The 27597-nt window shown below is 45.5% G+C and overlaps 2 protein-coding genes across 2 annotated transcripts in view; one reads left to right on the top strand and one right to left on the bottom strand.

Moving 5' to 3' along the window:
- Positions 1 to 6037, top strand: part of SLC31A2 (solute carrier family 31 member 2) — a 34256-nt gene extending 28219 nt beyond the window's left edge. The window contains exon 4 of the mRNA XM_040322977.1: positions 5376 to 6037. Coding sequence (XP_040178911.1) covers positions 5376 to 5562 — 187 coding nt within the window. The 3' untranslated portion in view covers positions 5563 to 6037. The remainder of the gene's footprint in view (positions 1 to 5375) is intronic.
- A 6849-nt stretch (positions 6038 to 12886) lies between these two features.
- The window catches only part of LOC120913192 (protein Niban 2-like), a 152904-nt gene continuing 138193 nt past the window's right edge, over positions 12887 to 27597 (bottom strand). The window contains exons 11-16 of the mRNA XM_040322976.1: positions 25689 to 25844; positions 23619 to 23735; positions 20387 to 20494; positions 17821 to 17932; positions 13941 to 14987; positions 12887 to 13868 (exon numbers count right to left, since the gene is read on the bottom strand). Coding sequence (XP_040178910.1) covers positions 13603 to 13868; positions 13941 to 14987; positions 17821 to 17932; positions 20387 to 20494; positions 23619 to 23735; positions 25689 to 25844 — 1806 coding nt within the window. The 3' untranslated portion in view covers positions 12887 to 13602. The remainder of the gene's footprint in view (positions 13869 to 13940; positions 14988 to 17820; positions 17933 to 20386; positions 20495 to 23618; positions 23736 to 25688; positions 25845 to 27597) is intronic.

Below are 27597 nucleotides of genomic sequence, written 5' to 3'. Positions count from 1 at the left end.
CTATGGGAATCATAGGATAGTTTTTGGGACCGGAGTTGTAATGCTAAAACTGGAGAGTGCAAAATCTGGTGCAGCTCTGCATAGAAACCAATCAGCTTCCAGGTTTTAGGCCTCATGCACATTGGAAGTTTTTGGACGTTTTTTTGGCAGTAGACATTTTTTTCTACAGTCAATAAACTCCCCATTATGTTATCCAATGTGCCCATGCATATAGGCTGTTATCAGCAGTTTTGGGCAGTGGTGATTTTGAGCAGTAAAAAAAACCCCAAAACGAGTGGGTTCCGAGAGACGTTTTTCAGCTGTAAAAACGCTCTAACGCTGATAAACGTCAAACGCTCAAAAACGTCACTCATCAGCGTTTTACATCTATTGAAAAAGTAAAATTACATTTTTTTTCTTAAAAAAATAAATAAAAAATGGCCGGTATAGCCTTACAAAAAAATGCTGAAAATGCTATTGAAAAAAGTTGAAAAACTCACTGCAAAGCTACTGGCGTTTTCATAACGTTACTTTACCGTCCAGTGTGCATGAGGCCTTATTGTCGAAGCTTATTTGAACAAACTGAAGTTAGAAGCTGATTGGTTTCTGTGCAGAGCTGCACCAGATTTACTCTCTCCACTTTTAGTAAATCAACCAAAGTGTTTCTTCTAAAGCCTGTTATTCACAATCGGATTTTCCGCGGACAAAGCGTAGGCCTTTGGCCCGAAGGGCGTTGGCCATGAACTTGTCTTGCATACAAACGGCAAAGAATTGTCGGCCAACAAACATGAAACTGTGTTTTTTCAGTTGTTTAGCGCCATCCTTTGGGAAACTTCTGCTAATGTTGTGTTATGGTTAGCATTGCTTCCGAGCATGCGTGTTTGGACTTCTGTTCACACGGCCGGATAATCCGACAGCACACATTTGTTGTTGGAAAATTTTAAAGCATGCTATCTCACTTTTGTTGGTGGAAAATCCGACAAGAATTGTCCGATGGAGCGTACAAACGGTCAGATTTTCCAACAGCCTGTCATCACACAATACCCGTTGGCAGAGCTTTTTTTCTCAGAAAATAGGTGCAGGAACTCAACCACGACCCGTTCAGATTTTACAAACAGTAGAAGGGTCTTAAAGGGGCATTAAATACCAGAATTGCATTACACACAGAGTGCAGAGTTCAGGGGGTTACAAAGCTGTCACTTGTAAACACAGAAACCAGACTTCTGTGTTTACAAGTGATTGTGGTGAGCGGGCACCAAAGGGTCTGAGCCAGAGCTGGTGGAACTGAGTTCCCCCAAGTTCCCCCTGAAAAAAAGCCCTGCCCGTTGGAAAATCCGATTTGTGTGTATGGGCCTTAAAAGTTTAAGCCTAGGTTCACATTGCTGCGGGTTAGAAATCGTGCAAGTTCAGATTTCAAACCCGCATGTCAGTCCCACTTCGGGAACGATTTCAGAGACATCTGTGCGGGTTCCTGAACAGATGTCTATTCAAATCGCCCCATGAAGTCACCACAAGTAGTACAGGAACTACTTTTGTGAATATTCCAAGACTAATATGTCTAGCCCTGTAAGAAGAAAAACATACCTTTTCTGAAGCCGCTCCGGTCTGGTCCCATGCTGAGCTGTCAATGGCGGTGTGTGTGGGGGCAGAAGAGGCAGCGGACAATGGAAGCCGTAACTATTGGTGACATCACTTCCCAGTTGTTATCGGCTGTCTCCTGCACACAGCATTGGCCGTCAGAAAAGGTGTGTATATCGATTTTTGCTTTACAGGGTTGGTAGTAATACTACATTCAGGGCCGCCATCAGGAATTATGGGGCCCCTTACACAGGGGGGGGGGGGTGCTGCCGCCTAAAATTGAGAAGCGATGGGGGGGGGGGGGGGGTAGCCATCTGGGGACCTCTGGGCCCTTTAATAAAAAATAAATAAAAACAAATATGTAAAAAAATAAAATAAACATTTATAAAAAAAAAAGGGGAGTTTCCATCCAGGGCCCTGGGGACCTCTGGGTCCTTAAAAAAAAGTGTGTATGTATATGTGTGTGTGTGTGTGTGTGTGTGTGTGTGTGTGTGTGTGTGTGTATGCAATTTAAATGCATTTTTTGCTGTGAAAATGACAATGGTCCCAAAAATGTGTCAGAATTGTCCAAAGTGTCCGCCATAATGTCGCAGTCACAAAAAAAAATCGCTGATCGCCGCCATTAGTAGTAAAATTATTTTTTATAAAAATGCAACAAAACTATCCTATTTTGTAAACGCTATAAATTTTGCGCAAACCAACCGATAAACGCTTATTGCAATTTTTTTTTTTTTTTACCAAAAATATGTAGAAGAATACGTATCGGCCTTAACTGAGGAAAAACATTTTTTTTAAATATATTTTTGGGGGATATTTATTATAGAAAAAAGTAAAAAATCTTGCATTTTTTTTCAAAACTGTCACTTTATTTTTGTTTATAGCGTAAAAAAAACAACCGCAGAGGTGATCAAATACCACCAAAAGAAAGCTCTATTTGTGGGAAGAAAAGGACATCAATTTTGTTTGGGAGCCACGTCGCACGACTGCGCAATTGTCAGTTAAAGCGACGCAGTGCCGAATCGCAAAACCTGGCCTGGTCCTTTAGCTGCATTTTGGTCCGGGGCTTAAGTGGTTAATAAGTACAAAAGTGTAATTTTTGTCAGCCCACATATTTCTGAGTGGTTTCCTTTTTAAATAAGACAGTTTTTTTAAATTGTTCCCCATTCTGCTCAAAGTGCTTTTATTTCGAGAGATTCTGTGTGCTTCCTGCCAAGTGACCACACAGGCTCTTGGGTGAAAGCTCTATACTGGTTAATGTCAATATTCCACTTTCCTGGATAAGGCCCAGGGGTAGCAGGTGCTGCAGCAACAGGCAGCTAGTACTGGAGACATGACAGATTAATGTGCACATTCACCAGCGCACCACGAAGAATCAAGTACTGTCCAAAAGCTTTCATTTAGAATTATCACATCACAGTGGATAAAGTGCAACATTTCAGAGCCACTCAGGACCCCTCGTCAGTCGTGTGATCACATGCCTGATTAAGGGGTCCTGCGTGGCTACAAAACTTTACACTTTGTCCACTGTGATGTACCGTATTTATTGGGGTATAGCGCGCTCCCGCGTATAGCGCGCACCCCTAAAATTGGCCCGAAATTCCTGTGGAAAAAAAGATTTTTGTACTTAGTTTTGGTGTCCTGCGCGGCGGCCTCGTCGGGTCCGTCTGCGGCTTCGGGTGTCCTCTTCATCGGGTCCGGCGTCCTTCTGCGGCGTCCTCCTCGCTCGTTTCCCGCGCTGAGTTTGAATACTGCGCCGGCATATACCGAGCGCAGTACACTCGGGCAGGCTCGGCTACTGTCGCGCTCACGTCCTGTACGTCCAGGACGTGAGCGCGGGAGGAGCCGAGACTGCCCGACTATACACGAGTGTACTGCGCTCGGTATATGCCGGCGCAGTATTCAAACTCGGTGCGGGTATCGGCGTATATCGCGCACCCACGATTTTGCCCTGATTTTCAGAAAAGTGCACGGTATACGCCGATAAATACGGTAATAATTCTTCAATAAAGCTTTGGCAGTACTTGGATGATTTGTGGCGTGTAAAGCCTTGGACACACGGTCGGACTTTTTGACAACAAACTTTAAAATGAGCAGATTTTAAAAAAAATCCTACCGCGTGTACGCTCCACCGGACAAAAGTTCGCTCTGCAAACGGACAAACTTTTCGGTAACAAAAGTCCTACGGTGCAAAGTCCTATCGTGTGTACAGAAAAACTTTGTACTTTTGTCTGAAGTACAAACACGCATGCCCAGAACCAATGTTAAAATCAACCAACAATTGTAGAAGTTGACCAAAGGGTGGCGGTAAAGAGCAGAAAAAAAAACACGTGATGTTGGGAAAGTTTGCAGAAAAGCCCTGCCGTGTGTATGCTATGGGTGTGCCTGGCCAACTCCCTTCAAACTCCACGGAAAAGTTTGTCCGATCGTGTGTATGAGGCTTTAGGCTCTACAGTGGAACGCAGATGGCAATTAACCACTTAGGGACTGGACCAATATGCTGCTAAATGACCCAAGGGGTTTTTACAATTCGGCACTGCGTCACTTTAACACACAATTACGCGGTCGTGTGACGTGGCTCCCAAACAAAATTTGCGTCCTTTTCTTCCCACAAATACAGCTTTCTTTTGGTGGTATTTGATCGCCTCTGCGATTTAAATTTATTTTTTTGCACTATAAACAAAAATAGAGCAACATTTTTGAAAAAATGCAATATTTTTTACTTTTTACTGTAATAAATATCCCCCAAAAACATATATAAATTTTTTTTTTCCTCAGTTTAGGCCGATACGTATTCTAACTATTTTTGGTAAAAAAAAAATCGCAATAAGCGTTTATCGGTTGGTTTGCGCAAAATTTATAGCATTTACAAAATAGGGGATAGTTTTATTGCATTTTTATAATTTTTTTTTTTTTTACTACTTATGGCGGCGATCAGCGATTTTTTTTTTTTTTCATGACTGACATTATGGCGGACACTTTAGACAATTTTGACACATTTTTGGGACCATTGTCATTTTCACAGCAAAAAATGCATTTAAATTGCATTCTTTATTGTGAAAATGACAGTTGCAGTTTGGGAGTTAACCACAGGGGGCGCTGTAGGGGTTAGGGTTTACCTAGTGTGTTTACAACTGTAGGGGGGTGTGGCTGTAGGTGTGACGTCATCGATCGAGTCTCCCTATAAAAGGGATGACCCGATCGATTTCAGCCGCCACAGTGAAGAATGGGGAAGCCGTGTTTATATACAGCTCTCCCCGTTCTTCAGCTCCGGGGACCGATCGCCGCACTCCAGCGGCGATCGGGTCACCGCGACCCGGAGCTTCGGACCGGGTCACGGGAGCGCGCCCGCGACCCACGGCTGGGTACTAGTACAGGACGTACAGGTACGTGCTTGTGCACAGCCGTGCCATTCTGCCAACGTATATGTGCAGGAGGCGGTCCTTAAGTGGTTAAAGCAGGACAGAGATTCAAACCCTTACTACAGCCAAAAGAAGACAGGGATATACAATGTAATACTGACATAAAATCACACATAGGTTGGACTTGTGTCTTTTTCCACCCTCACCTACTATGTAAAAGAGTGTTTTGTTTCATGTAGAACAGGGATATGCAATTAGCGGACCTCCAGCTGTTGCAAAACTACAAGTCCCATCATGCTTCTGACTCTGGTGTCATGCTTGTGGCTGTCAGAGTCTTGCTATGCCTCATGGGAATTGTAGTTCTGCAACAGCTGGAGGTCCGCTAATTGCATATCCCCGATGTAGAAGATAGAATAGAACGACTGTCTCATTTCTCACCGTTCTTCTCTTTACACACAGATGGTGGTTCCTGCACTCCTCATTGGCTCTGCTGCACACGTCGCAGGTTTTCCTTGGATATGGTCTGATGTTGTGTGTCATGTCCTACAATTCTGCCATTTTCTTGTCGGTTATCGTTGGGTCTGGCCTTGGATATTACTTGGCCTTCCCTCTTCTTGCTAAATTCCCAAAGGCGCACAGTCTGTAGAATCCTGCTGCTGGGAGGAGTACAGATAATTGGTCCGTCTTCCAGATATTACTTGCACTAATTACTACGAGCTTTTTACATGATGTCTCGGGTATAATAACTGGCCCTCGCATCTCTGAACTAAACCCTCTACCTATGGTTACACTCCTATACATCCTGATTAGAAGGACCCCTATTCATTAGCCTAATCGGCAGTTTGGGTATAGAGTTTGGTTGCACAGCTGTAGGGTCCAGGGACACATAAGATAGGTGGCCTTTATTTTTTTTTAACCTGTTTTTAGTACATTATGGTGTACCCCCCACCTCTTAATCTGCCCACACTGCAGCAGAAATATAAAAAATGTTATTTAATTAAATTTTAGCTGTCCAGCTATTAGGTGGTCTTGAACATGCTATCCTGTGTGATCTCTGTACATCTGGGATATGCAATTAGCGGACCTCCAGCTGTTGCAAAACTACAAGTTCCATCATGCCTCTGCCTTTGGGTGTCATGTTTGTGGCTGTCAGAGTCTTGCTAGGCCTCATGGGACTTGTAGTTCAGCAACAGCTGGAGGTCCGCTAATTGCATATCCCTGCTGTACATGTATAGGGCAGAGGTACAGAGATCACCTCAGCGAGGATTTTTTTTTTAATGTTATTTTCCAATGAACATCAGCAGCATGAAAAGCTCAGATGAAGCCCATTCTAGACTGTTTTCTTTCTGTATTGATAGCTACATATTAAAAGGAGGATTCCACTTGCCCAATATAATTAAATCTATGTATCGCATACCTAAAGTGAACCTGTGACTCGGCAATGGACATTCAAGTAATGAGCTTAAAGCGGAGGTTCACCCTAAAAAAAAAAACTTTGTACCATGCCATCCAGCATACTAGCGTCAGCTACAGTATGCCTTTATTTTTTTGCGCTGTACTTACAGTTTAATCCTTTAGTTTCAGACTCTCGCGGGGAAAGGCGTTCCTATGAAGAGGGGAACATGAGTGACAGCCGGCTATGGCGCGTCACGCGTTCCAAAAATAGCCGGAGTAGGACTTGGCTCTTCACAGCGCTATACGGCGCCTGCGCACAGACTAGGAGCTAACTGCGCAGGCGCCGTATAGATCCGAGGCCTATTTCGACTATTTTCGGAACGCGTGACGCGCCATTGCCGGCCGTCAATCATGTTCCCCTCTTCATAGGAACGCCTTTCCCCGTGGGAGTCTGAAACTAAATTAAGGAATAAACTGTAAATACAGCGCAAAAATAAATAAATAAATAAAGGCATACTGTAGCTGACGCTAGTATGCTGGATGGCATGGTAGACAACATTTTTTTTTTTTAGGGTGATCCCCCGCTTTAAGGCTGGGTTCACACCTCTGATGGATGTGGTTTGCAGCAGGGGTCCAGTGCTTCCCTGTTCTCCCTTTTTTAGGGACAGATTTTTGCCAGAATTCGGCCCTGAAACGGAGCCAAAGACTCAACGCGTTCTCGTGCAAACTGCGTCAGAGATAGCAGAGCCGATCACAAACTCCTCTAATGCGAATTGGATGCGGGAAAAAATCCTCATCCAGTTCAGAGGTGTGAACCCAGCCTTAAACAAGCCTTCACTGGCCTATGTTGCTTCAAGCTGTGTGGAGTAGTTTTTCTAAAAGGTCACAGCAAATGCGGAAATCCTCCAAATTCTTCTTCAGCAGTGACTTTTATGCCGCGTACACACAATCATTTTTCAGCATGAAAAAAAAACGACGTTTTCCCAACTTCATCATTAAATCGATGTTGCCTACACACCATCGTTTTTAAAAAATGATCTAGCAAAGCGCGGTGACGTACAACGGCACTATAAAGGGGAAGTTCCATGCGGAATGACGCCACCCTTGGGGCTGCTTTTGCTGATTCTGTGTTAGTAAAAGACGATTCGCGCTTTTCTGTCTGTTACAGCGTGATGAATGTGCTTGCTCCATTATGAACGGTAGTTTTACCAGAACGAGCGCTCCCGTCTCATAACTTGCTTCTGAGCATGCGCGGGTTTAAAACGTAGTTTTAGCCCACACATGATCATTTTTTACAACCCGAAAAACGACATTAAAAAATGCAGCATGTTCGAAAAAAAATTTGGTCGTTTTTCAGAACCTGAAAAATGATGTGAAGCCCACACACCATCATTTTAAATGACGTTTTTGAAAAACGTTTTTTCCATGCTGAAAAATGATCATGTGTACGCGGCATTAGGCTGGACATAAATGGTCAAATTTCGAAAGAATTTTCTATTGAAAATTAGAAATTTGGTGATCTAATGGCGGCGCCACCATTGATTTCGAAATTCATCCAGCCAAGCCTTCAATGTCACCACCTGTTGCTACAGAAAATAATTTTCGTGGCTGGGAATTTTCTTTTCTTGCACATGCAAATTTCTTTTTCGATTTACATTTCTCGCATCATTGATTAGAATATTTCTCAAAAAATTTCCAACATGCCCGATTACTCCAAATCGATGACCGCATGAAAATCGGCTGTTGCCGCAGCCCACTTAATGGTGCGAAATGCAAACGAAAATTCGAACTTTGACCCTTGCCCTTTAAACTCATGTCCAGTGATGGATATCTGGGAGGGGAGAGCAGGGTGAGCTAAGCTGCAGAGAAAACATTGGGGGGTTATTTACTAAAGGCAAACCCACTTTGCACTATAAATGCGAAGTGCAGTCGCTGTAGAGCCAAGGGGGACATGCAAGGAAAATAAAAAATACAGCATTTTAGCTTGCACATGATTGGATGATAAAATCAGCAGAGCTTCCCCTCATTTTAGATCTACCCCTACAGCGACTGCACTTCCAAGTGCAAAGTGAATTTGCCTTGTGTAAGTAACCCCCACTGTCATATTTTGCTGACAGCATAATTCTTCCTGCTGCTAATCAGTAGGTATTGAAGCCAGGATCAGTATGACGGCCCTTAAAGCGGGAGTTCACCCGAATTTTTTTTTTCCACATTAGATTGAGGCTCATTTTGTCAAGGGGAATCGGGTGTTTTTTTAAAAAATCGAAGCAGTACTTACCGTTTTAGAGAGCGATCTTCTCCGCCCCTTCCGGGTATGGTCTTCGGGACTGGGCGTTCCTATTTGATTGACAGGCTTCCGACGGTCGCATACATCGCGTCACGAGTAGCCGAACGTCGGTGCGGCTCTATGCGGCGCCTGCGCACCGACGTTCGGCTACTTTTGGAAAATCGTGACCCGATGTATGCGACCGTCGGAAGCCTGTCAATCAAATAGGAACGCCCAGTCCCGAAGCCCATACCCGGAAGCGGCGGAGAAGATCGCCCTCTAAAACGGTAAGTACGGCTTCGCTTTAAAAAAAAACTACCCGATTCCTTTTCACAAAACGAGCCTCAGTAGGAATTGTAGATATATATGTACTATGCTGCAAGATATTTCAAGGTGGAGGATTGTGTTTCATTGCATGGTCTCAGGTACAAGCTAAATGGATTTGCTGCCAATTTTTTAATCCTGATATTTTTCTATTAAAAAAACTGTGTAAAAAAAATTCTATTTTTTTTTTTATCTTTAAAGGACTTTATGAAAAAATCAGCAGACAGAGAAAGGGGGTCATTTACTAAAACGGATGCACACAGAAGCTGGTGCAGCTGTGCATAATAACCAGCCTCCAGGTTTTATTACCGTATTTATCGTGCTATAACGCGCCCTGGCGTAAAGCGCACCACCGACCTTGAAGGAAAATTCCTGAAAAAAAAAAATACTTACAGTTTGGATGCCCCTCGTCGGTGTCTTGCCCGTCGTCCATCGGCAGCCTCGTCCGGTCCGGCGTCCTTCTGCGGCTATCGTGGTGTCCTCCCCGCTCTGTGTTTGAACCACTGCGCCGACATATACCGAGTGCAGTACACTCGGGCAGGCTCGGCTCCTCTCGCGTAAAGGACGTACAGGACGTGACCACGAGAGCAGCCGAGCCTACCCGAGTGTACTGTGCTCGGTATATGCCGGCGCAGTGGTTCAAACACAGCACGGGTATCGGCGTATATCGCGCACCCACGATTTTGCCCTGATTTTCAGGGCAAAAAAACTGCGCGGTATACGCCGATAAATACGGTAACTGCTTACCGACCAGCCGCCATTATTATACTGTGGCACGATCTTGCGGATCGCCGTAGGTGTACGTCGGCGCAGGATCTCGCTTTTGTGGGCGCGCACGTGCCCCCATTGGCCAGCGGTGGAGCGAGTCAGCGGGTACGGCAGACTCTGTGTCCGCCTGCCACCCGCGATCGTTCCCCGCAGTGACAGAATGGGGATCAGCCTATTTACACAAGGCAAATCTCCGTTCTGACAGGGCAGATCACACAGATCCTGTCTTGCTGCTAAACAGGAAGACAGATCTGTGTTTTTCCCAAGTCACACAGTCCCCCTGACAGTTAGAACACAGTGAGAGAACACATTTACCCCTTGATTGCCCCTGATGTTAACCTCTTCTTTTCCAGTGTCATTAGTACAATAACATTTTTAGAACTGATCACTAATAAGTGTCACTGGTTCCCAAAAAATGTCAGGTGTCCAATCTGCCAGCCGCAATCCCGCTAAAAATTGCTGATCACTGCCACCAGTAAAATAAAAATAATAATGCCACAAATCTATTCCCTATTTCGTAAAAGCTATAAATCTTATTGCGATTTTTTTTTTTTTAACCAAAAATGAATACATATTGGCCTACTCTGATGAAGATTTTTTTTTTTTTTAAATTGGGGATATTTATTATAGCAAAAAAAATTTTTTTTTCTCAAAATTGTCGCTCTTTTGTTTATAGCGCAAAAATTGTAAACCGCAGAGGTGATGAAATACCACCAAAATAAAGCTCTATTTGTGGGAAAGAAAGGACATCAATTTTGTTTGGGTACAACGTCGCACGACCGCGCAATCGTCAGTTAAAGCAACGCAGTGCCGTATCGCAAAAATCCCTCCGGTCCGTAAGTGGTTAAAGCTTAATTGAACAAGCAGAAGTTAGAAGCTGATTGGTTACTATGCACAGCGGCACCAGATTTAGTAAATCCCCCCAAAAGTGTGTTGCTTGGGTAATCGAGCGCCTTTGAACTGTTTTTAATTGGAGGATATTAAGAAATGTAGGCCTTTTTCACACAGGCTATTATGTGCATAGACTGGGTACCAGAGGCAAGAATAAGGCCCTTTTCACACTGGGGCGGGAGGTATAGCGCCGATATACCGTCGGAATTGCGGCGGTATTCGGCAGCTAGCTGTGAGGTATTAACCCTTTTTCGCCGCTAGCGGGGGTTAATACCGCCAGCAATGCGCCTCTGCAGAGGCGCATTACCGCAGTGTCCCATTGTTTTCAATGGGAAGGAGCGTTATACACACCGCTCCAAAGATGCCGCTTGCAGGAGATTTTTTTTTTCTACCGCCAGCGCATCGCCTCAGTGTGAAAGCTCGAGGGCTTTCACATTAGGAATGCTGGGGCAGGAGTATTTCAGGCGTTATTTATGCGCTATTTTTAGCGCTAAACGCCTGAAATACTCCCCAGTGTGAAAGGGGCCTAAACAACTTCTTGCACGTGTGAACAGCTGCAACCACTCTATGCAAAGCAATGACAGGCTGATAGAAGCCCTGGCTGTTTGTATGTATTTGAAAAACCAGGGGTTACCGATGGATGTCCCAGCATGGATGCTTCCAGGCTCTGACATCCATCTCCAACTACTGGTTGTGATCCTACATCCAAACAGCTAAGGCTCCTCTCAGCCTGTCCTTGGTATGTACAATCTAAGCGGCCGCAGCTGTTGGCATATACCAGTCACCGATGCCGCTGGAACCTTGTGTATTCACAAAAAAAAAAGCCAGTTCACTTTGTAAGAAAATTTTAATGTGCATTATTTTTTCCTGCAGGAGCCTAGGAAGCATTGCACCGTGATCAGTGGTGCAATGTCAGGCTTCTGCAGACCAGCCCTGCAGTTTTCAGCCCCTGCGCTGCCAGACGGAGGCAGGGAGAGGCTGCAGGAGCTGGAACATCCAACATGTTCCCAAAGAGAGGACCTTAGGAGGCCTCTAGCTGCGCCCACTTTTGCTAAATGAATATAAAATGTGTATTTGTAAAATATAAAAGGAAATGTTTCAGATAAATGACAGTTTTCTTACAATAAAGTTTTTATTTATTAATTAGAAGCTTTTGTTTTTATTATTTAAAACATTTAAAAGTTTTAATAAAATATATATATTTGGGAGGGGAGATGCGGGTTTGTACTGGTAGAGAGAAGGCACTTGTTTGGCTTCAGAATATGAGGTTGCCTCAAGGTTGTGCATGGAGTGATGATGTCAGGCAAGAACCGCTCCCACATTCTGTCCGGTCACACGCAGAGATTGTTCATCTTACATACACACGTAAGGAATGTACATCACAGAAAGAGCTGTGTCGGAGGTTTTGTGTGTGAGTGCGCAGGGTTCACCATACAAGTCTAACACTGACGGAATGTAAAACTGCCAGAGATACAGCTGCAGGCTTCTAATCCGCCCATCTCTAGCTGAAAGGTGATGGAATGTTAAGATTTCCAACTGTCCCCTAGAGAAAAAGAACATTCATAGCTGGATTCAGGTATTTATGCTACGCCACCGTAAATCAGAGAGGCAAGTGCTGTATTCACAAAGCACTTGCCTCCTAAGTTACGGCGGCGTAGCGTAAATGGGGCCGGCGTAAGTGCGCCTAATTCAAATGAGGAGGCGTGTTTTATGTAAATGATTGGTGACCCGACGTGATTGACGTTTTTTACGAACAGCGCATGCGCCGTCCGTGTACAAATCCCAGTGTGCATTGCTCCAAAGTACGCCGCAAGGACGTCATTGGTTTCGACGTGAACGTAAATGACGTCCAGCCCCATTCAGGGACGACTTACGCAAACGACGTAACTTTTTCAAATTTCGACGTGGGAACGACGGCCATACTTAACATTGTTATGCCTCATATAGCAGGAGCAACTATACGCCGGGAAAAGCCTAACGTAAACGTCGTAACTTTAATGCGTCGGCCGCGCGTACGTTCGGGAATTCGCGTATCTAGCTAATTTGCATACTCGACGCGGAATTCGACGGAAGTGCCACCTAGCGGTCAAAAAAAAAAATGCAGTTAAGATCCGACGGCGTAAGAGACTTACGCCTGTCGAATCTAATGGATATCTATACGTAACTGATTCTAAGAATCAGTCACATAGATATGACGGGTCAGATTAGGACTTACGACATGGCGCTGCGCTGTCGTAAGTCCTTTCAGAATCTGGCCCATAGTGTAAAAGAACGTTGCTTTGTAATGGGGAATGAAATCATCCTACTGAGTGATAAAAGTCAAACATGAAGCTAAATCCTTATGTTTATAGAGGACAACCTAACGTTCAGATATATAAGAACCTCTTTTGGAGTATGTCCTCGTTTTTAGATTGCAAGACCTATTGGAATGGCTGGACCTTTGCAGAATGTGGATATTTCAGGTAAAGTTGTGTTTTACATAAACAATGTGAAATTGTGTATGAGAATGAACCCATAACACCACACACCATCCATCACATGCAAGGGAGGCTGTAGGGTCTGCGCAGTGAAGTCCTCCACGGAAGGGCACCTCAAGGCGCTTTTCTTTGGGTTAGTGTTTGTGTCTCGTTGCTGTGTACCGAGTGTTTATACAAAGCAGTGTGCAGATGAGTGTGTGTGTCCTAGAAAGAGAAACAATCGTCTGTGATAGTGGCAGTACTGGAAGCTTTGTGACGGGAATAGTAACATTGCACATTAAAGCTCGGAGGATAAAACTTGCACTAGTGAATTACAGTGGGGGGTTGGGGGACAACATTACACGACGCGGATAGGGGGGTGATGATTGTGGAATATTAAAACACTGTATGTCATAGGGAATAGCAAAAACTCCAGCGTTGGCATAGCTAAAGGGGTGGGGTGTGGTGCAGAGCAAAAAAAAAAAGCATTTAAATAAGACGTTTTGTGCCAAAAGGAGGGAGATTCTGGCGCTGCTTCTACCCTCCATAAGTTCATAGTAAAAGCTTAGTCCCATTGTGCAGGGCCTCAGAACTTGGTAATGACCTCTTCTTTCTTTTGTGGAGCTGGTACAGTTTCCCGGTACCCTTCACCCTCTTCCTCCTCCTCGCTCATGGGTGATTGGAAGCCACTATCATCTGGGGTGGAATGTACTGCATGCGACGTGGAATTGTGAAGCCCCTCAGACTGGGTGTCCTCTTCTAAAGGAGTGGCAAGTGAAGTAATAATCACTTGCGGCAACTGGCAAGGCAAGCTCTCGGGATGGACAGTTTTTTCCTGTGACGGGTGGTGTTCCAGCTCTTCTGCTGGGTGGTGTTTCGGCTCTTCTGCTGGGTGGTGTTTCGGCTCTTCTGCTGGGTGGTGTTTCGGCTCCTCTGCTGCGTGGTGTTTCGGCTCCTCTGCTGCGTGGTGTTTCGGCTCCTCTGCTGCGTGGTGTTTCGGCTCCTCTGCTGCGTGGTGTTTCGGCTCCTCTGCTGCGTGGTGTTTCGGCTCCTCTGCTGCGTGGTGTTTCGGCTCCTCTGCTGCGTGGTGTTTCGGCTCCTCTGCTGCGTGGTGTTTCGGCTCCTCTGCTGCGTGGTGTTTCGGCTCCTCTGCTGCGTGGTGTTTCGGCTCCTCTGCTGCGTGGTGTTTCGGCTCCTCTGCTGCGTGGCGTTCATGGCTCACATATTCCATGACTGATTCGTGGTTGACTGCCTTGTTGTCACTTAATTGAGGAGCAGCCTCATGAAGTAACTTTTGATCATCTGTGCGCAAATGTTCTTGTGTCAGCAAATGATGGGGTGGTTCCTCTTCCTGATGACCATGGCCGCCTTGTTCTGTATGATCTGAAACCCTCTGGTAATTGTGTACCAATGCTCTTTCTGGAGACGCATCTGTGGTGGAAGGTGCCACTGTCTGCTCTACATGACTGTGATCCACATTATCTTCAGGATGTCCACCAAATGACGTGTTCTCTTCTTCCTGGGCCTGAGGGTCATTGGGCCTCACCTGCTCTGTGTGGGATTGAGTGACCTGTGTCACCTGTTCCTCCGGTAGTGCATGTTGGGGTGCTTGTGCTATGTCATGTTGTGGGATCTGTGTATCGTCTGGAACCTCAACATCAAACTCTTTGACAAGCATGCCTCGGATTGTGCCAACATCGCTGGACTCTGGTTCTTCAGGGATATTGTCATTGGCTGGGGCCTCCTGGCAGGATTCCAGGTATTCAGGGGCGTCGTCGTCCTGAATAAGGGATACCACTTGGCGTTGTCTACCATGCCGACCTCCAGAGGAATCCGTGTTGTTGGAATGATTTTCAGTCCAATTAATGGGAGGCCCATCTTCCAGGAGGTGAAGGTTGGGATCACTGTTGTGCAATACCATACTGTCCCGGAACAAGTTATGTTTTCGCTGCGTGGCGGCATCTTTTACAGCTGGGAAGGTACAAAGAAAGGATGGAATTATTATACAGTTGCCATTTATACTCAAACTTTGAGGAATTAGTCTGGCGTTAATGGAGAAGCTGACCTGACTTTCACCAATTACACACCTTGGGCCATATTCACGTAGCTCAGCGGATCTATAGATCCGCTCGATCTACGTGAATTAAGATCCGCTCCCGCAAGTTTAGGAGGCAAGTGGCTAATTCACAAACCACTTACCTCCAAACTTGCGACGGCGGATCCTAAATCCCCCAGCGGAATTCAAATTCCGCGGCTAGGGGAGTGTACTATTTAAATCAAGCGCGTTCCCGCGCCGATTTAGATGCGCATGCGCCGTCCGGGGAATTTCCCGGCGTGCATTGCTCCCACTGACGTCACTAGGACGTCAGTGGTTGCGACGTGAGCGGGACTTGCGACGCGCGTGTTCGTGAATCGGCGTACGCAAACGACATAGGAAAATTCAAATTCGACGCGGGAACGCCGGCTATACTTAACATTGGCTGCGCCTGATAAAAGAAGGGGTAAGTATACGACGGGAAAACCGCTACGGAAACGACGTAAGAACACTGCGACGGGTCCGCGTACGTTCGTGAATTTGCGTATCTCGCTGATTTACATATTATTTATCGTAAATCAGCGGGAACGCCCCCGGCGCCATTTTTAAATTGAAAAAAAGATCCGACAGTGTAACACATTGTAACACTGTCAGATCTAGCCCTATCTATGCGTATCTGATTCTATGAATCAGGCGCATAGATAGGACCAGTTTACGTCAGAGATACGATGGTGTATCTGTAGATAATACACCGTCGTATCTCTTTGTGAATCTGGCCCTTTATGTCATTTTCCATGATCGCTACAACCAAACTGCCAGTGCACACCCTACTAGAATACTCTTCAAGCTAGTGATACTTCAGTCCTTTCTTAGGCCTTAAGCACACTGGACATTTTTAACGCTGCTCTTGGGGGGGCGTCTGTTTTTTTTCCAGCCTTTTAATGTCCATAAATGTTAGCCTATGGGTCCATGCACATATAGGCATTTAGAGGCAGGGGCGTTTTTAGGCAGAAAAAAAAAAACACTTGATGCGTGTAAAGGCGCAATTACCACTTTATTTAATTGATGGACAGAATAAATTGTTATCCTTGTCAATGAAATGAATTGATGGGTCTAAAAGCATCAAATGCGTTTACAAGCATCCAGCATTGCCAATACACCGCTGCCAGGAGGAAAGGCCAGCCCTAAAGTGTGTGCTCTCCCCCGACTCCCGTGCCCGCTCGTTACAGAGCGGGGAGCTGTGTGTGTAAACTCAACAGCCTACTTTTTTTTTTACCGCTGTCTGTGTCAACGAGGCCTCATTCCCACCTCTGCAGTCAAGCACACAGTATAAAGGTGCTCCAAGTTGCTATTTCACTCACTGATCTATCATTGGTTCTCTCATCTCTGCTGCATATACACTCCCGTTCTCCTGTTTTTACCCCTTCTCCCATTAGATTGTATAGTTATCCACTTGCGGACTGCCCACCGTACATTTACTGCGGCAGGGCGGCCACTCTGCTAAATCACGTACCTAGTACACGATCAGACACGTCTGGGGCATGCAGTGGCCCGCTTCTGCCGTGATCTCACAAAGCGAGAGCCCAGCTACGGGTACCGCAGGCTCTATGTCCACCAGCACCTGCTGATTACAACAACAATCTGCCTCTGTGAACAAGGCAGATTGTTGTTCTGTCAGAAGGGAAAGTATTGATCCTGTGTTTCTGCAAAGCAGGAACACAGAGCTTTGCGTTCCCTTAGTCAAAGCACCTCACCCATCGCTCCTGATGTTAACCCCTTTCCCAGCCAGTGTCATTATTAGAACGACAGCTCCTTTTTTTTTTTTTTAAGCACTGCTCATCAAAAATTGCCAGTTAGTGTCCGATTTGTCCGCTGCAATGTTGCTGTCCCTAATCCCCACCATTACTAGTAATTACCCTATTTATCGGCATATAACACGCACCCTAACTTTAAAAGGAAAGTTTCAGGAAAAAAACTTTCCATAGCCCCCTGTGTATAACACGCAGGCACAGTTTACCCTCCATTTTCAGGGTAAAAAAAAAAGTGAGTGTTATACGCCAATAAATACAAATGTCCCCTAGTTAGTGGTAACCAATCAATATACGGTTATTGGTATTTTTTTTTTTTACCAAAAATATGTAGCAGAATACATATTATGAAAAAAAATGTTTACATTATCATTTCGGATGTTTTATAGCAGAAAGTAAAAAAAATATATAAAATTATTTAAAATTCTCTGCCTTTTTTTTGTTTACAGCGCAAAAAAATTAAAAACGGCAGAGATGATCAAATACCACTAAAAGAAAGATCTATTTGTGGGAAGGAAAAAAAAGGACACAAAAATTGTCTTTGGGTAAAGCGTTGCACGCCCATGCAATTGTCAGTTACTTAGTGCCGTATCACTAAAAAAAATGGCCTGGTCATTCCGGGGGTCAAGTGGTTACACATAAAAGGGACCCTTTTTCTACAGTTTCTTTCTATTGCTACACAGCTTTATATACAATGAGGGGAATTAGTCATAACTGAAGCAGCTGAGCACAGTAGCCAATCAGCTTGTTTGAAGTTAGAATCTGGAACAGCTGTGCATAGTAGCCAATCAGCTTGTTAGAATCTGGAGCAGATGTGTATAGCAACCAATCAAGCTTCTGTCTGCTCCAGTTTTGATTAATTCCCCAGTGTGTCATTTTATTTGTCTTACTTGTTCTGCCCTCTAGTTAAAGTTGTACCTTTGTACAGTGCCACCCAACAGCCACACCACTTTCTTCTTACCTTGCACGATGTCCCTCATCACAGTCTGCAGCACAACCTCTTCATATGTGTTCTCCACCAGAACAAACTTCGACAGCTCCTCAAATATAAGTTCCTGGTATCGAGGCAACTCCTGTAGGTAACAATGCCAAGACCCCATTGTAAGAACAGAGGACGAAAAACCATACAATGTGATCCATCGATTTCCAATCACATACACTAGTCATTAGAAACAGCAATTCTTGTTACCAATTACCATACATCCAATCGAATTCTCCTCCGAATAATCTAGGAGCTTACTATTATAAGTGCCAAGAACTGCCCTACCTCCCAGACCCTTTGATGGATGAGGTCCATAATGTTATTTCACCATCTCACAATGAAAATTTAAAGGGGTTGTAAACTTTCGTGTTTTTTTAACCTTAATGCATCCTATGCATAAGGCCTCTTTCACACTGGGGCACGGGCGGCAAAGTGCCGCTATTTTTAGCGGCGCTTAACCGTCATTTTTGCCGAGGTATTCAGCCGCTAGCGGGGCACGTTTAACCCCCACTAGCGGCCGAAATGGGTTAAAACCACCCACAAAGCACCGCTGCTTTACTGGCAGTTCAGCCGGGCTGCCCATTCATTTCAATGGGGAGGAGCGGTGTACACACCGCTCCAAAGATGCTGCTTGCAGGACATTTCTTAACGTCCTGCCAGCGCACCGCTCCAGTGTGAAAGCAGCGCCTTTTTTCAGGGCGCTTTGCAGGCGCTATTTTTAGTGCTATAGAGCCTACAAAGCGCCTCAGTGTGAAAGGGGTCGGAAAGGTTAAATAAAAAACACCTTGCAGTGTCCGGCCCCTCAGCCCCCCCTGTTTTAGTTACCTGAGCCCTGAATTTCCGTAGGCGCAATTCTGCGGCTCTTTATTGGATAGATTGATAGCAGCGCAGCCATTGGCTCTCAAATACAATGATGCGGCCGTGGGGGGGCAGGACCGAGTCATACACTTGGTGGCTATGGACGCCGAGTGCATGACACAGAAGCGCACCCGCAAGGTAACCCCCTTGGGAGAGAGCTTCTCAGAGGGGGTTATCTATTGCGGGGAGAAGTCACGAGAGCCGCCGTGGAACCCCCATTACAGGAGGATTGGGGGCCACTCTGCAAAACAAGCTGCACAGTGGAGGCAAGTATAACCTGTTTTTTTATAAAAAAAAAAAAAAAAAAACTGAGGGCTGGATTCAGGTAGCCGGGCGCATTGTTACGGCGGCGTAGCGTATTTACGCTATGCCGCCGTAAATCAGAGAGGCAAGTGCTGTATTCACAAAGCACTTGCCTCCTAAGTTACGGCGGCGTAGCGTAAATGGGGCCGGCGTAAGCGCGCCTTATTCAAATGAGGATGGGGGGGCGTGTTTTATGTAAATGGGTGGTGACCCGATGTGATTGACGTTTTTTACGAACGGCGCATGCGCCGTCCGTGTACATATCCCAGTGTGCATTGCTCCAAAGTACGCCGCAAGGACGTATTGGTTTCGACGTGAACGTAAATTACGTCCAGCCCTACGACTTACATAAAAAATTCAAAATTTGCATATTCTACGCCGAAAACGCCATCTAGCGGCCAGCGTAAATATGCACCGTAAGAGACTTACGCCAGTCGGATCTTAGCCTAATTTCGGCGTATCTTGCTTTCTGAATACAGAAAGAAGATACGCCGCGTAAATTCAAAGCTGCGCCGGCGTATCTATAGATATGCCGGTGTAAATTCTTGCTGAATCCGGCCCTGAACCTTTACAACCACTTTAAAGTGTACTTCTGGACAAAAACAAACAAACATATGAAGCAGTACAAAACATTTCTCCATGTTATCCCTTTAAAAACGCTGTAAGAACAGCACAAAATGTGTTGATTCTGCCATAAATTCATGAGCTGACAATACTGCACTAAAATCCCAAAGTAGTGTTTTCTTTCCTGCCAGAGTTCTTCCCTATAGGGCTACAGAACACCTCCCAGTTTCGGATGAGGAGAAAGACGTTTTATAGACCTGACAACACTGCTTAGAATTTTAGTGCAGCAGAAGAGAACTAGGCAGACCTGACAACACTGCTTAGAATTTTAGTGCAGCAGAAGGGAACTAGGCAGACCTGACAACACTGCTTAGAATTTTAGTGCAGCAGAAGGGAACTAGGCAGACCTGACAACACTGCTTAGAATTTTAGGAGCAGCAGAAGAGAACTAGGCAGACCTGACAACACTGCTTAGAATTTTAGTGCAGCAGAAGGGAACTAGGCAGACCTGACAACACTGCTTAGAATTTTAGTGCAGCAGAAGGGAACTAGGCAGACCTGACAACACTGCTTAGAATTTTAGCTCAGCAGAAGAGAACTAGGCAGACCTGACAACACCGATTAGAATTTTAGTGCAGCAGAAGCAGTGTTGTCAGCTCACTACAGGATGTAGAGGAGCTCATTAAATTTCTGGCAGATAAAAGGGCATTTTTCTGTGCCGCCTGCATTTTTAAAGGTATAAAACATGGAAAGAGATGCACTGCATGTTTTTTGTTTTAAAAAAAGACATACATGCTTGTTCCCTGACTTGTACATTTACCGATTTGCAGGTAGGTGCCAGCTTCTTCAGGAGGAAAGGAATGATGATCTGCAGTAATGCTTCTTGAAAGAACCTCTTGCGGACGCTGCTGCTGTCGTAGTCATATTTCTGCAAGAGATGCCAGATATCGGGGGTTCAGGAATACATCGGCTAGCATACACATTTTACTAAAACAAGAACTGCAGCCTGGTTAGGAATATATTTAAAAAAAACCCCATCATACTCATCTTGGTGGATGTAGAATTGGTCCCCTGCTGGCCTCAAGACAGAGAACTGAGCGATCAAGCACTGCTGATTGCTCAGTTCTTGGGCTTCAGTGAGCAAAGAACTAGTAACTGTCAGTCACCAGCTCTGCCCCTTAAACTTTCTCCAGAGCACTGGGCTGTGCAGGGGGCGAGAGTGTATGGCCCAGGCTCTCAGCGGCTTAACGAGTAGCTGAGCCAGCTGCCGGCCCAATGATCTAGATGGATCCCGACATTAAAGTTAGGATCCCTCCAGAGCCTGGACCGGCTCACAGGAGTGCACTATGGCCAAAAGAGCTTTGGTCATAGTTCTCCTTTAGTGGTGATAGGTTATGCATTATCCATTTATTGTCACTGGCATGTCTAATTTTTGGGGGGAATATTGAAATGTAAACAAGCTCCCGGATGCAAAAAGAAGTCAGGAAATCATTTACATTTTCACAGCAGGCTGTTCGCTTTAAGCCCCCGTTCACACCTAGGCGTATATACGCCTGTAGTGCGACGCCGCTGCAGCCCCGAGACGCTGGAGGGATGATTTAACATGCACCTCTATGGAGATGGTTCACATCTCCGCGCCGAACGCCGTACGCCTGAAAACAAGTCCCGGACCTTTTTTTCAGGCGGCGTTCGGCATAGGAGATGTAAAACCATCTCCATAGAGGTGCATGTAAAAATCATCCCTCCAGGATCCAGGCTGCATTCACAATCGCTGCGTTTTGTCGCCGCAATTCGCGGGACAAAACGCAGCGATTTTGTACGCCAAGGTGTGAATGCAGCCTAAGGAAGTGATCATAGTGAAAGCGCACCCCACCCAATGTGTCCTAGGCTCCCCAGTGCCCCTGGAGATTCATAAACTTTGGCAGGATGGTGAGGGGTGGAAGATCAAATAATTTTTGCTTCCCCATCTCCTCTGTGGTAAGTGAACCCAGAAGGCCTCAGCTCTGAGCACTTCTGTGTTCAGAGCTCTCAGGTTCCAAAGAGCGAGTAAAAAGCATTGCTTGTCAGTTGCTTTTGTGTTCACATTTACCTGTATAAAGAAGAAAAGCAGCCCAGGTCAAATTTCGGCCATGTACATCAGTGGCCCTCAACCCGGTCCTCAAGTTGGGGGGCAACAGGCCATGTTTTAGGAATTTCTCTTGGATAAAATTGCTGCCATTGACATAAAGGAAAACCTGCAAACATGGCCTGTTGGGGGTACTTGAGGACTGAGTTGAGAACCACTGATGTACATAACCCCTAGACTGGTCATGCAGAGCTCATTATTTGGTTTTAGCATCACTTATACACCAAGGGAATTCCTTTGTTATAATTTCTTGGAAATTATCCAAGAGGTTAGGCTCTCGGTCCGGGATCATTGTTTACTTTTTCCTGTTTTGTGCTCCGAGGCCCAGATTCTCGTAGGATGGGCGTAAAACTGCGGCGGCGTAACGCATGTCATTTACGGTACGCCGCCGCAAGTTTTACAGGCAAGTGCTTTATTCACAAAGAACTTGCCTGTAAAGTTGCGGCGTAGCGTAAATCCCCCGGCGCAAGCCCGCCTAATTCAAATGAGCCGGGTAGGGGGCGTAGAGCATTTAAATTAGGCGCGTTCCCGCGCCGAACGTACTGCGCATGCACCGTCCCTAAAATTTCCTGACGTGCAGTGCGTTAAATGACGTCGCAAGGACGTCATTGGTTTCGACGTGAACGTAAATGGCGTCCAGCCCCATTCACGGACGACTTACGCAAACAACGTACATTTTTAAATTTCGACACAGGAACGACGGCCATACTTAACATTGGTTGCCCCTCATATAGCAGGGGCAACTTTACGTGTCGCAAATCTAACAAAAAAACATCATAACTTTTACGTTAACGACGGAGGCGACACCTAGCGGCAAAAAAAAAAATTGCATTTAAGATCCGACAGCGTAAGAGCCTTACGCCTGTCGGATCTAATGGTTATCTATGCGTAACTGATTCTAAGAATCAGTCGCATAGATACGACGGCCCAGATTAGGACTTAGGACGGCGTACATTGCATTGCGCCGTCGTAAGCCCTTTGAGAATCTGGGCATGAGTTTTGGTCTAGCTGGGAAGAAAAGGCAGTCGTGCTTAATCTCAGGAATATTCGACATCTAAAAACGGCCCTCAAGGGAATGTAAACCCAATTTTTTGTATTTATTGTTTTGATGTCACACTGGGCACAGATGATAGGAAATCTTATACTCTACAGTCTTGCCACACAGAGTTATTAATCCAGCTCTGAGCAATCCTCTTTTATTGTTCAGTGAAATAAAATGGACTTCGAGAGAAAACCTTGGTGCGTTCGGCCCCCTTGCTGTGAGTGACAGGTTATTTACATATCTCATGCACTAGCTTGGCGACAGGCATCATTTTTTTTAAATTCCCACCCCCACTCCTTTTTCTGAAGTCATGTGGTTGCTTTTCTGAATTTTGACTGGATGTTAGTGATCACAGCAGAATTTAGTGTAAGGAATACACAGGAAAAAATGCATGTTGACAAAGGGAGTGTAAAGGTGGGCGGGGAGTCTGACATCACGACTCCACCCACCGAGCTCCAGACAACAGATCCACCCACAGAATCTGCAGTTTTTCAGTTCTTATAACAGACAGAGGGGAGACATGTGACAGGTGAGGATACATGCAGGAGGCGTCTATATCCTTATAGATCAGCACTATTGATCCTTATAGATTAAGAACATTCTGCATCCCACACACTTCTAAATATGATGGAGGCCCAGTCCCCCGCTGCGCACTGGGGTTCCTCCAGCAGTCCCTATGTCACTACCCAACACCATAGACAGAAGCACAGCACACCTCTGGAAAAATCAAGCATCTTCCAGATTCCTAGACAAGAGATCGATGGGACAGGTAAGTATGAACAGCTTTCTTTCCAAGAAGCACTCAATCTCTATTGACACATTAACCCCTCATTGTTCTCCCAACGTCTTTCCTACATGCGGCCTAAGCGTCAGATCTGGTCTCACCTTGAGAACACGCTCCAATATACGTTGGATGTCTCTGCACAGGTTCTCTCCACCTTCTGACTTGTTCAGTTCCTGGTGGATGAGCTGTTCAAATGTGTACACGGCGTTGTCTGTCAGCTGCAGAGAGACACATTATTAGTTGAGAATACAAGGCACTCTACGTATTTAATTTCACATCCAAAGGGGAAGGCAATCAACATACGGACAATTATAAAAAGCACTGAACCATGCCAATATACATTATTATTATTATACAGGATTTATATAGTGCCAACAGTTTGCGCAGCGCTTTACATCACATATACATTATTTTAAAAAACTTGAGTAACCTTCACATCATAATTAAATCGAAAGAAATCGCTTATCTGCTTGCCGACCAGCCGCCGCAGTTTTACGGCGGCCGGTCGGCTCTGCTGGGCGATAGCACGTAGCTATACGTCACCTCACCCAGCAGCCAATAGGGGCACGCTCGTCCCTGACTCCCGTGCATGTGCCCGGCGGGCACGATCGCCGCCGGTCACCTGCGATCACTCGTTACAGAGCGAGGACCGGGAGCTGTGTGTGTAATATGATGGAGGCCTTTAGATTGGAAGTTCCCTGAGGGCAAGGCCTTGTGTGACTCTACAGCAGTGTTTCTCAACCTGGGGGGGGGTCAAATGATGATTTGCCAGGGGTCACCAACTCCTGGGCTGTTCCTGAAACCTGCACCGCTCTCCCCAACCTTTTTGTAGCTACCCATCAGGGTTGTCCCTGGAGCCCGCAGCCAACCACTTCACAGCATGGGTGGGGGGGCACAGACTAGAAGTCAGCTGACTGGTGTGGACTGTGAAGTGGGAGGGGCTGGAGGAGACCCCATATTCTGATTTTGGCATAGGTCATTGCTGCGAGACACCACAGAGCTGGAGACACAGCGAGTAGTAACAGCACTGCCACTCATCCCATTCCCCCCCAACCAAGGAGTAAGAAAAGGAATAAAAATAGAGAATACACAGAAGGGAGACGAAAAGAGGGGGAGGAACAAAGAAAAAGGGAGAGAAAGAATAAGAGAAAGAGCTAGAAAGACGGCAAGAGAGAGGGATGGGGAAAAAAGAAAAACAATAAATTAGGATAGAGATAAAAAAGAGAAAGAAAGCAGAAGAAAGAGAGAGTGGTACATCCTAAAATGTACCATAAGGGTCTTTAATACTGTACAAGAGGAAAAGACTAAATATCCGTGGGTTAGGGGCGCAAATTACTCATCTTGCCTAGGATGCTGACAACCCACGCTACAAAAATAATTTTACTGTTAGGGGTCCCCACAACTTGGGAAATTTTATTAAGGGGTCCCGACCCTAGAAAGGTTGAGAACCACTGCTCTAAAGTAAACTGCTGCATAAATTGTTGTCTGTAATATCAAAATAAATATCCTCTATTGAACCTTATTCAAATCGGTATCAGACCCCTCCTCCCATTAAAGATCGCATTTTCTGCCTTAAAGTGGAGTTTCAGGGAGCAGGTAGGGCGGCCTGTGTGGGAGGACCCCCTCACACACCCACCATTGCCACCTGGGGCATGGAGAAAGGTGGCAGATTGCCTCTGGGGGAGGCCTGCCTACTCCCAACTACTGCAGTCCGGCTCCTCTCTCGAGTACACGCACAAAATACACTTAAAAAAAAAAAAAAGTGGAGTTTCAGGCAAAAAGAGAACTCAAATAATTACCTGAAGGCTTTACTGGTCAGTTTCCCATACTTGAAATGCCGGCGGCGCCTGCCCCCGAAGCTGATGAACGGATCGGCTTGGGGTGCCGACATTGCGGGCTCCCTGGACAGGTAAGTGTCCTTATATTAAAATCCAATAGCTACAGTGTTTGTAGCTGCTGACGTTTCATTTTTATTTATTTTTTTAAGGCTGGAATTCTAAGGCTTAAATCTGTTCTCAGCTTGCCAAGCACAAAAGAGCCACTAGGAGGAGCTATTGTCCCATTATACATCTGAACCAACAACAACAACAAGCAATTTGAAGAGTTGCGGCTTGGGGTTCCCATTATGTAGCTGAAAAGGTTAATAAAAAAATAAGTTTTCCATTCCTCACCTCCCTCATGAGGATCTGTGCCCTCTGCTTGAATACAGACGGACTTCCCACGTCAAATCTCTGCTGCAGTCCTTCCAGATTCAGATGATCCATCTTCTCATAGCACTGCTGCATTTTTACTGGGTGATAGGCCAGTTGTGAGATCTTCTCCATGTGCTGGAGGATAAAGAATTTGTAATTCTAGAATGTTATACTGGATCGTACATTAGGCCTTGTTCATTAAAAAAAAAAAATGCAACGCTTAACCTTTTCGCTGCCAGAGCAGTTTTTGCACACGTGTTTAGAAAAAAAATATTTCAGCCTGAAGCTTACACAAAACTCCCAAATATTATATATTTTCTGAAAGCAGACACCCTAGAGAATAAAATGCTGGTAGTTCCATTTTTTTAGGTCACACATTACTACCGCAAAGGTCTAGGGAACACAACATTTCAGTAAAAGACACACTAAAGTGAATTTTAGGGTAAACATTTTCGTAAAAAAAAAAAAAAAATGGTTTCATGAATTAAAAAATAACAAAACAGTAAAGTTAGCCCATTTTGTTTGTAAAATATGAAAGATAATGTTAGGCCGAGTAAATAGATACGCAACATGTCACGCTTTAAAATTGCGCACACTCATGGAATGGCGCCAAACTTCGTTACTTAAAAATCTCTGTAGGCGATGCTTTAAAAATTGTACAGGTTACCAGTTTAGAGTTACAGAGGAGCTAGAATTGTTGCTGGCGCTCCAACGCACGCGGCAACACCTCACATGTGTGGTTTGAACGACGTTTACATACGTGGGTGGGACTTACGTGTGCGTTCCGCTTCTGAGCGCGAGCTACCGGGGACAGGGGCGTTTAAATTGTTTTTTTTTTGCTTATTTATTACACTTTTTTTTTTTGATCGCTTTTATTCCAATTACAAGGAATGTAAACATCCCTTGTAATAGGAATAGTGTGTGACAGGTACTCTTTATGGAGAGATGCGGGGGTCAATAAGACCCCACATCTCTCCTCCAGGCTGGAATGAATGAGATCGTGAAAAATTCACAGATCTCGTTCTTACTAGCCGCAATTAGGGTTTGTTTACTTACAGGTACCCGGGCGTGACATCATCACATCGCGCCCGGGCCTCCGAAGGTCATAGAGATGACTGGTGACCAGATGGTCACCAGTCATCTCTATGACCTTCGGAGGCCCGGGCGCGATGTGATGACGTCACGCCCGGGTACCTGTAAGTAAACAAACCGCAATTGCGGCTAGTAAGAATGCCTCCCATCTATGCCTCCCACCGGCACATGGCGAACATCTCTCGGGGCCCCCGATGGCACGGGAGAGCCCGGAGAAGCACCGGATGGCGGATGTCCCCTCCCGCCGCCTATAAGAACAATCAAGCGGCGGAATTGCCGCTATGATCGTTCTTATGATGCGCAGTAGGGTTGTCCCGATACCACTTTTTTAGGACCGAGTACAAGTACCGATACTTTTTTTCATGTACTCGCCGATACCGAATACCGATACTTTTTTTCAATGTCATGTGGCAGTTTGACAGATGGGGACTGACAGGTGGCTGGCACTGAAATGCTGTGAAAAACACTGAAGCTATTAAAAAATAAAAAAATATGTTGCAACGCCCATCTTGGTACACCTTGCACTCAGCTGCAGTAAGCAGCAGCTGACATCTTGTTACACCCAGCCTATAGCTCAGGCTGGGTGTAACAAGATGTCTGCTGCTGCTGCTTACTGCAGCTGAGTGCAAGGTGTACCAAGATGAGCGTAGGGACGTTCGGCCGCTGACAGCGACTGAATGTGTCACCGATCCTGATGCAGCTGCGCCCTACACCCCTGCCAGCTTACCAAGTTTAACTGCAGGTGAGGACTCGCTCTCCTCCTGCCGACTCCGTCCACCAACTGTGCCCGCCCTCT

Source organism: Rana temporaria, chromosome 9 (assembly GCF_905171775.1).
Source record: "Rana temporaria chromosome 9, aRanTem1.1, whole genome shotgun sequence".
NCBI classification, from domain to species: Eukaryota; Metazoa; Chordata; class Amphibia; order Anura; family Ranidae; genus Rana; species Rana temporaria.
Note: the sequence above shows the minus strand (reverse complement) of the source record. Positions and strands in the feature narration are given on the sequence as shown.